The sequence below is a fragment of the Salmo trutta genome, chromosome 40 (assembly GCF_901001165.1).
Source record: "Salmo trutta chromosome 40, fSalTru1.1, whole genome shotgun sequence".
In the NCBI taxonomy this organism is placed as follows: Eukaryota; Metazoa; Chordata; class Actinopteri; order Salmoniformes; family Salmonidae; genus Salmo; species Salmo trutta.
The window spans coordinates 20,156,243-20,166,162 of record NC_042996.1 but is presented as its reverse complement, the minus strand read 5'-3'; the positions used below and the strand labels follow the sequence as shown (position 1 = coordinate 20,166,162).

Genomic DNA, 9,920 nt, shown 5'->3' with positions numbered 1-9,920 from the left:
TTTGGCAGCATGAGTGAAGGATGCTTTGTTGCGAAATAGGAAGCCAATTCTAGATTTCACTTTGGATTGGAGATGATTGATGTGAGTCTGGAAGGAGAGTTTACAGTCTAACCAGACACCTAGGTATTTGTAGTTGTCCACAAATTCTAAGTTAGAACCGTCCAGAGAAGTTATGCTGGATGGGCGGGCAGGTGCAGGCAGCGATCGGTTGAAGAGCATGCATTTAGTTTTACTTGTGTTTAGGAGCAGTTGGAGACCACGGAAGGAGAGTTGAATGGCATTGAAGCTCGTCCGGAGGGTTATTAGCACAGTGTCCAAAGAAGGGCCAGAAGTATACAGAATGGCCAAGGTAAATATACAATTCCATCCTATTATCTTGCAAAGGCAAAAGTGTTGATTAAATTGAAAGATGTGATTAAACGCTGCTACAAATAATTCTGGATAAAATAAGGTTAGTTGTATGGATGCTCAAAAGATGAACATTCTGCAATTGATAGTTTCAATATTTGAAGAGTATTTTCAAAGCGCTATACGCTCAAATGTATTACATTTGTGTTTTTTCACCAGAAATGATTGCTTATGGGTACCGTCGTGTGTGTGTGTGTAAAATATTACTGTTCTCAGATTTTGTATGCATAGTTTTTAGATATTTTTTTGCAAAGCACTATGTTTAGCTGGAATATAGTGTTTGTATACTGTATATTGACTGTGATAGCTTGATGAGACAACCACATATCTTTAAAAAAAAAAGTTTACCTTGAACTGAACATGAACTGTAAGTCGCTCTAGATAAGAGCATCTGTTAAATAACTAAAATGTAAAATGTAATTTTTTTACATACAGATCTCATATTAGTGTATTGATCATTTTTTTCAAAAAAAAATGCATATTGGTGTCACAAATGTATCATTTGTACAGTTATTTATTTAAAAACAATATTTGTAACTTTTGACTGTGTAAAACATAACATTACTACCTATTATCTGATAGTGAGGCAGAAGTTTACAGTAAATAAAAAAAACATGATTATTTGTCTCTCTGAAATTAAACCATCAAGTGATTTCAAACAAATGATTTCAAAAGATTTCAAACAAATAAATGTCTGCCATTGAACACGTCATGATTTGATATTGAAAAAAAAACACAGCAATCTCTTTCATAAGTTCTTTACACAATAAAAGCTAATTTACCAACATTTCTGGAAATGGATATATAGCGTTTTGGAAATAAACTCTATTTGTTTATATCTCAACTGCTATAACATCCATAAATGCTCTTACTGCCATAATTGTAGGTTACAAAGATTACAGACCTATCAGGAGATTGGAAGAATGAGCTGGGGTCTCTGATGACTCTAAAGTTTGAGCCAAACAGTTCGGCCTTCAGCGGGACGTACAGATCATATGTGGGTGAGGTACATCCAAATGTCACTAAAGAACTCTATGAACCATTGGTGGGCTTCTACAACAACTTAAAGGAACCACAAATGCCAACCATCGCCTTCTGCATTTCATGGGGAAGTGTCGGTATGTGCCTGTCTTTACCATTTAAGAAAATAATTCTTTATTTTGAGATACAGAAGTCAAATTAGAAGTAAACTATTCTATTAATATCACTGTCAGCACCAATACTACTACAATTTAATAACAACAATGGGAGTAGCTGCTTGGCTGAATCCTCTGGACGCCTCTTCCCGATCGCTAAAAGACCGAACCTTCTGCGCTTTTGCGGGATTCTCCACTTTGCGCAAAAACGATTTACTTACCGCCCCGCTGCTTGATTGACATGTCAGAGCCTGCAGGGTGCTCTTTAATAAAGTTAGATCACATAATTATGTCAAGATCACATAATGATTCATTAGTATTCTACATAAAACCTAACCAAATATAATAGTACGAGATAATGTTTCTGTTAAGAAAAAAAAATCAAAAATGTCTCATGACATTTTAGGATGATTGTGCAAACGGTCACATTTTTCTCTCATGCCTCCAATATTGAACAGGGCGTGATACTAGGCAAAACATGGTAGGGTAGAGGTTAACACCATCTGCTCTAAAATTTGCTCACGAAAAAACACTGTACATAATTCAAGAAGATCTAAATGCATATTCCAATGAAACGGATTGAGATCAAATGGTTAGTATGCAGATACTGCATGGACGTTTCACTGGTAGAATGTGAAGAATTATCATTCACGATTAACAGTGAGAAACGTGATGGGTGAGCAGTAGCTGCGTAAAACAATGTGTGCATAAAGTAGATTATTAACATGTGCAGAGCGGTTGTATAGCTCCGGGGAAGAGGCATCCAGGGGAGTGGAATGGGGTGGTTCCACCAGACCGTGGTCGGGACGGTGCTCTAGGGTAATTCCCACATTTGGGGATCTTATCTGCCTAGCTAGTCTGGAATTCCACTGAAGTAGTTCACGTTTATTAAACTTGTACACCATGTGAGGTAGTTTGAATGACAATATAAAAGAGCGTTGCTCGCAGTTCCCCTACCTCTCCTCCACAGAACAATTGCATCAAAAACGAAAGTTAATTTACTATGTTACCCATAATGCACTTCAGTGTTTTATAGCTATACCCCTACTTTAGCAACAGCAGTCTGATTCCTTCTCTGTTATTCTCATCCTCTTTCCCTCGTTTCCCCTCACAGGGTCCTGTACCGCTTTCACAGGGCAGTATTTCAATAACAATGGCAAAGAGGTGATTAAAAGCACTTGGATCCTGCGGTTTTCAGAGCCATCTCTCGTTGACGACTGGGTGGGCACAAAGTGAGATGGTACCCTCAATGAATAACAGGATTATGTATTGTATGAATTCAATTAATGTATGATGTTTTGCTTGTGTGTCTAATCTATTGACCATTTGTATGTCTTTCTCGAATTTCTGAACATTTCTTATCGTTCGTTCCGCTTGGTGTTCGCGATCGCCTTTTGACATGAAATTCCTATAATGTGCTTATTCCACAAAGTTGATTTCCCCCCTATTAGTCTGAGTAGGCAATGTGTATGAATTAATATTGTCCATGATTAATTGCACTGCATTTCATAACAAATCATGAATCTTATTTTGTCTCTTTGTGTCCTTAGAGTTGGAACTGACACATTCTGTAGGGTTGCTAAATAAGGAACAAAAGAAGAGGGACAAAAGAAGAAATACATGAAATGTGACAGCACTGAATTAAATCATTAAGGAATAAACATATTTTAACTGAATGCATGTGTCCAATCAATTTAATTATAAGGGCGATTCCAGCGTTTTGTACATTACATTTTAATGCAAAATCACAACTTCAATGTCTTGTGGAAAAGACAAATCAAATCAAAGTTTATTTGTCACGTGCACCGAATACAACAGGTGTAGACCTTACAGTGAAATGCTTACTTACAGGCCCTAACCAACTACAATTTTTAAGTAAAAAATTGGTATTAGGTGAACAATAGATAAGTAAAGAAATAAAAACAACAGTAAAATGACAGTGAAAAATAACAGTAGCGAGACTATATACAGACACCAGTTAGTCAGGATAACTGAGGTAGTATGTACATGTAGATATGGCTAAAGTGACTATGCATATATGATAAACAGAGAGTAGCAGTAGTGTAAAAGAGGGGTTGGCAGGTGGTGGGTAGCCAATGTGCGGGGGCACCGGTTAGTAGGGCTAATTGAGGTAGTATGTACATGAATGTACAGTTAAAGTGACTATGCATATATGATAAACAGAGATTGGCAGCAGCGTAAAAGAGGGGTTGGGGGGGCACAATGCACACAAAATATAAATTGTACTTTGGATGTGTGTGTCTATAGTACCCTTGTGGGGAGTGTATAGCCAAAAAAAGCAGATTTTTGAATGTAACATGAAATGGACAAACTTTTGGTAGAAACTAAACATATACGGAAAAGTCTAAGTCTCAGGTCAAAACATGCAGAGCCATTTCGAAGTAAAGTCTTGGCTGAACACAACGATCATTTTGAAAAGATTGTCATTTCCATTATTCCTTTAGTGAGGAAAAATGACCCTTGAGATACAGTACATTAGACCGCTGCGCTGCTCGGGAGCCCCTACTGGCTAAAAGTAAGTTGGTTCAGGCTAATCCCCTTAGTTCCAGTTTAGGGAAATCTTAATACTACAGCATACAATGACATTCTAATATGATTTATGTTAGAGTGTACATGTAAAACGCAGGCCCCTTGTGGAAATTAGTTGAATTGATACATCACTTAGCCTGAATTCAAAAACTCTCCCATTCCCCTCCCGAACCACTTACTGTAGTCCGTTAATAGACTACAGTAACGGCATTAAACAGTTTTAATTACTGAAACGTACTTTTAGCCAATTACCTGTTAGTTACTGTAAAACAATGGTAAGAAATATTACAGTAAGAGCATTTGGTACCATAAAAACACTTCAGTATTATTGGTACCATACACTCTTAGAAATACTTTTTATAATATTTCCCAGCATGGTCTACTGCAGGTTTATTTATTGTTATTTATTTTCATATCTGTGTTTTTGCATTGCATTGATTGATTGATTGATCTTATGCTACACAGAGATGAATAACACATTTTTCGAAACTAATTTGAACCCGTTACTGAAATGGTTGTTCCAGATTAAATGGTTTAGGTCTCCTCACAATGTCCCTTACAGTCATTCTGAATGCAGGTTGCAGGCGAATGAAAATGTCAACTGTTGGATATCCTAACCACAGAGTTTCTAAACCCAGAGGACGCAACATCAAGACTTCCGGGACCACTTGCGAAGCAGACCAGGCCAGGGTTTGAGAAGTCAATGAGAGAAGTGAAAAATGATTCCTTGGTTGTTAATCTTCTAGAAATCTAAAGGCACAACCTAGATTCAAGCCAATGTCTTAAGTAGTTGAACATGTTATTACTCCAACCTTGTGAAATTAGTCTTTCAATTTGAACCAAGAAAGCTGCTAAAACGTTCAGTTTATATCTTAGACAAACACTGGCTGCTATAACTATCTAAGAAAAGCATGGCAATAGTTGAGGTGAATTACAATCAGAAACTCAGATTTCAGTCAGTAACATAGACCCAATGCTATTGAAATGATGAGTAAATCCCGCAAATAGCCCAATTACAATGGTATGTAGTCCTAACATCTTGGCACAATAATGACATAATTACCAGAAAATAGCCTTAAAGTTCGTTCAAGTGTTTCTTTGCAAAGATATTCACACGCGCAAAGGGGACTTATTCACAATCATAGCAGTCAAACAAATTAAATCAAATTAAAAGTTTTCAATTCCGTCAAAAAATACTATATCGAAGGGGTACATTTGATTTCACTTCTTTTGATTTCTATTGGAGAAGCATATACTGCCTATCATTCATACTCTTCTCTCTTTGTCCTAACTCTGGCTGAATTCCAATAGGAATTATGCTTCATTCATAACCAAGGGGTAAAATCACCTGAAAGGCCCTCCAACTGGTAATTAGTAGTGGGAATCTCGCCTATCATCCTGAGCTCCCACATACTTATCTTTGACGTCACCTACTAAGGAAATGACCTCCATAACAGCATTTTAAGCAGTTAAATGCAGCAAAACATTATTTATTAAAAGCAAAATATATATAGTTTTTGAACACTATCAATTGTTTACAAGCATAACTGTACTTTTAGTTGATGGGTTACAGAGCTTGATGGCCATTCGCCAATTGGCGCTTCTAAACGAGTTCAAAGTACATGAATGCATACAACTGGTATTTACGGCTTCACAACTGGTAAATTCCCACCTCCCACGTAGTTACTGTCGTACAATTACAACATTGTGTTAATCACATTACTTTATATTAGAATGTATCCCTATGTTACTACATTCACACTGTTTTTCTTAGAAGCAACAAAATAGGGTTCTTAGAACTCTCATGTGCCTGTGTTAAGGCTGACACTAGATTTACGATGCTTTTAGGTGATAAACCTAACAAGCCACATTCCATTCATGTGAGGGAGACTGCTCGTTTTGGGGGCCAAACTCTGGTTTACTTACAATGAGAACAGTCTTCACAACAGATACTGTCTGCTGTGAATTATTAATTTATTTCATACAAATCCTAACCTTTTGACACATTCCACACATTTGCTGTTTGTCATGTTTTCAGAAGGATAGCACAAAAACGCACGAAATATGCTGAAATGCATTATGTACATATATGCACGAATTGAATGTGAGACTGTGTTGGTTGTTGCTATAAAGAGCTGTAACTCAGTTCTGCTCTGGCTGGGAGCGTCGGCTGAAAAGATACATCATTTCAAACACATTTAGATTAAGGGTTTATTTTTTATTTATTTAACAAGGTAAGCTAGTTGAGAACAAGTTCTAATTTACAACTGCGACCTGGCCAAGATAAAGCAAAGCAGTTCGACACATACAGAGTTACATTTACATTTTACATTTACGTCATTTAGCAGACGCTCTTATCCAGAGCGACTTACAAATTGGTGCATTCACCTTATGATATCCAGTGGAACAACCACTTTACAATAGTACATCTATATATTTTTTGGGGGGGAGGGTAGGGGGGGTGGAGGGTTAGAAGGATTACTATATCCTATCCCAGGTATTCCTTAAAGAGGTGGGGTTTCAGGTGTCTCCGGAAGGTGGTGATTGACTCCGCTGTCCTGGCGTCGTGAGGGAGCTTGTTCCACCATTGGGGTGCCAGAGCAGCGAACAGTTTTGACTGGGCTGAGCGGGAACTGTGCTTCCGCAGAGGTAGGGAGGCGAGCAGGCCAGAGGTGGATGAACGCAGTGCCCTTCTTTGGGTGTAGGGACTGATCAGAGCCTGAAGGTACAGAGGTGCCGTTCCCCTCACAGCTCCGTAGGCAAGCACCATGGTCTTGTAGCAGAAGCGAGCTTCAACTGGAAGCCAGTGGAGTGTGCGGAGGAGCGGGGTGACGTGAGAGAACTTGAGAAGGTATAGGGATAGACAGACACATAGTTGACAGGCTACAGGAGAGGCTACTCTAATGCAAAGGAGATTGGAATGGAAATTAACTAAACAACTGGGGAAGCGAGAGAGCAGGGCCTCCCTCACTAACCATTCACTGAAACACTCAAATATAACTTTTCCAACTTCCACTTTAGAAATTATAATTGATGTAAACTACAGTGGTTCAAACTTAGTTTATTCAGCTAGATAACTTGGTACAGTATTCTTCCGTGAAACCCACCCAGTGCACCGTATCCTATGACGCCGTAGCTAACTAGCATCCAATGACACATGGTTAGCACCAATACTCGGTTACAACAAACTACCAATGGATCATTCGTGTCCGTGTCTAGTTCCTTTCATAACGCAGAAGTAATTAAACGTTGGCTAGCTAACACAAAGTCAGTCCTGCTAGCTACACAAGTGGACTACACAACTCGAAAGTTCAGAAAGTTAAGCTTACGTTGCAAAAATCTTATTGACTAAAAATGATACAGTACTGCTAGCTGGTAGAGTTGGCTAGCTAGCAGTGGCTGCGTTTACCTTTATCTTACACATGGAATAAACAAACAGTCAATAATACAGTAGAAAAAGTTTATATACAGTGTGTGCAAATGAGGTAGGGTAAGGCAATAAATAGGCCATGGCGGCGAAGTAATTACAATATAGCAATTAAACACTGGAATGGTAGATGTGCAGAAGATGAATGTGCAAGTAGAGCTACTGGGGTGCAAAGGAGCAAGATAAATAAATAAATACAGTATGGGGATGAGGTAGTTGGATGGGCTATTTACAGATGGGCTATGTGTGCAGTGGGTGAGACTGGGGTGAGACTGATTTCTTTCAATAATTGAACTTGAATGTGCACAGAATTAATATTACTAATTAAACATAAATTGAAATTGTTACTGTTGAGTGGACAGTTAGGCGAAAGTGTTGAGTGGGCAAGAAGAAATGTCACGTAGCTAATGATATATTTTTTTCTTGAAAGACATGTTACCCTTATCCTAGGTTGTGGGGTAGGTTTGGAAACGAGAAGTATAGTTGCTTATTTACCTAGGTAAGAGGTAGGCAGTTAGGCAAAAAGGGTATTCATTGTCTTTAAATTATTCCTACTCCACGTAGGTTTGGAAAAGATAAATAAGTATCTTATTATAAACCCTAGGAATGTAGGCGATCTTCAATTGAAGTCTGAGAAATCCTGTTTGAAGAACAGGTCGCGGGTACTGGTGTGTTTGTATGACGTCTAGACCAGTTTTTTAGTGTGTGGTCGGTCATTGTATCTTGGTGGGCCAGATCCCTGCAGGTTTCCCAAATTTGGAAACCTTAGAGGAGACTTATAATTATGGTAAAATTGGTTATAGTAAAATGTTAATTCCAAATCTGGGCCCGTTATAGAAGAAAATATTCCTACAGGTTATACAAACATTGATTAAGTGTGTTTGGGAATAACGTGTGAATGTGATATGAGAGCTGGGTGAATGTGGAAATAAATCTTCATCTGGAGTTTGGATAATAACATATAGAAATATGTATAATAAGATGATTGAAATTTGGATAATAAGCTTTGATATAACGTTATTTTGGGGTTCCGTCCATCACTGCCCACCATAGAATATTACGGGATGGTATTGAGAGCGGGATGTTATTTTAGACGGTAGTGGCAAATCTATAATTTCTGGAAGTCTAGAGAACCGTTGAAGATACGTTAGGAGCATTATTCCTATGACCCGCCGGGCAGCGTCCAGAAAACAAACGTTTTTTCTTTGGTTCCGCTGGGAGTATGTTTGAAAAGCTGCTTTGTGGCAATGGAGAGTCGTATAAATATACGGTTTCTATATGGATTCTATAAAGATATGAAAATATTATGAATTGTATGTGTGCACAATCGATTACTAGAGAGTTGATAAAGTAATAATATAATATACCAATTTGCACACCCATACATACACACTAAAAAATATTGTGCCCCTTTAACTTACATTTTTTTGGTAACTATTTGCATCAGCCTTTTAAGTAGGAGGATCATTTAAGTATAATATACTTCGCTTTTAGTGCATTACAAACTCAAATATATTAAGTGCAAACAACTAACAGGATCTCAAAGATTCCTTTCATTCAACTTAATTTTATCAGGTTCAGAACAGTTATTTTTTAGTTTGACCTGCTTAAGTCATTCAAGTCCCAGAACTAATGTTAAGTTTCATATACTTAATGTAATCAGTTACAGAACTAATATTATAAGTTTAATTTGCTGAATTTACTCATTATCGTAATTGATATTCTATGTTTAATCTACAAATGTTTTTGCTCAGTTACTTATGGTACTCAGGTTAGTAAAATGTATTTAAATTGGGTTCCTACTACTCAAATATATACTCACAACTATACTTAAAAAGCTGATGCAAATAGTTACCTCAATGTACTTGGGATAATTTACAAAAAATACTATTTCTATACAAGGGAATATGCAAAAAGAAACAACAGTGTTCAACTTCAAACTTCAACACCTTTATTTTGAATAAAGGTTTTCTTGAAACTTCAATCTCAAATTGCCCCTTAAACCCTACTCCTTAAGCATTTGTGGAGAGCTCATTATTTTGTCATCTGTAATCATTCTGGGTATAACTCCACCTTGCCTCTTTAGGTAAAGTTACATCCAGATAGCTTGCACCTGACCACAAATAATCTCAGAAATCCACTAGTGCACATGAAGTAAATTTTTAAACAAAGCTGTTTTTTTAACCAGGAATTGACAATGTCTCTTATGACTTCACCTGAAAAAGAGCATAATGTAAACTGTAGCTCCTATAACACCTAGCAACTAGCTTGTCAGCTTACTGAGTAGGGTTTAGACCACACTTTGAGAGTTCTTATAGATATCTTTAGATATCTCTGAAAACAAGTAACTTCATCTTTAGAGCTTGGACCCATGGGGACATCCTGAGATCATCAAGTTC

General features: G+C 37.5%; 1 protein-coding gene across 3 annotated transcripts; it reads left to right on the top strand.

Annotated features, from left to right (window-relative positions):
- Positions 1 to 282: 282 nt before the first annotated feature.
- LOC115180621 (avidin-related protein 4/5) lies at positions 283 to 3,220 on the top strand. Of its 3 annotated transcripts, none has more exons than XM_029742856.1 (4): positions 283 to 349; positions 1,295 to 1,526; positions 2,659 to 2,765; positions 3,095 to 3,220. In XM_029742856.1, exons 1-4 carry the CDS (start codon positions 341 to 343, stop codon positions 3,104 to 3,106), a joined length of 360 nt encoding a protein of 119 aa, XP_029598716.1. In that variant the 5' UTR covers positions 283 to 340; the 3' UTR covers positions 3,107 to 3,220. The 3 variants fall into 3 exon arrangements, with proteins under 3 accessions (XP_029598716.1, XP_029598715.1, XP_029598714.1); XM_029742855.1 differs by having other exon boundaries at positions 284 to 349; positions 2,659 to 2,784; XM_029742854.1 differs by having other exon boundaries at positions 287 to 349; positions 2,659 to 2,776.
- Positions 3,221 to 9,920: the final 6,700 nt, after the last annotated feature.

Coding starts and splice junctions, on each gene's coding strand:
- LOC115180621 (XM_029742854.1), top strand. Junction 1,527..2,658: donor CATTTCATGGGGAAGTGTCG/GTATGTGCCTGT, acceptor TTCCCCTCACAG/GGTCCTGTACCGCTTTCACA. Junction 2,777..3,094: donor GACGACTGGGTGGGCACAAA/GTGAGATGGTAC, acceptor TTGTGTCCTTAG/AGTTGGAACTGACACATTCT.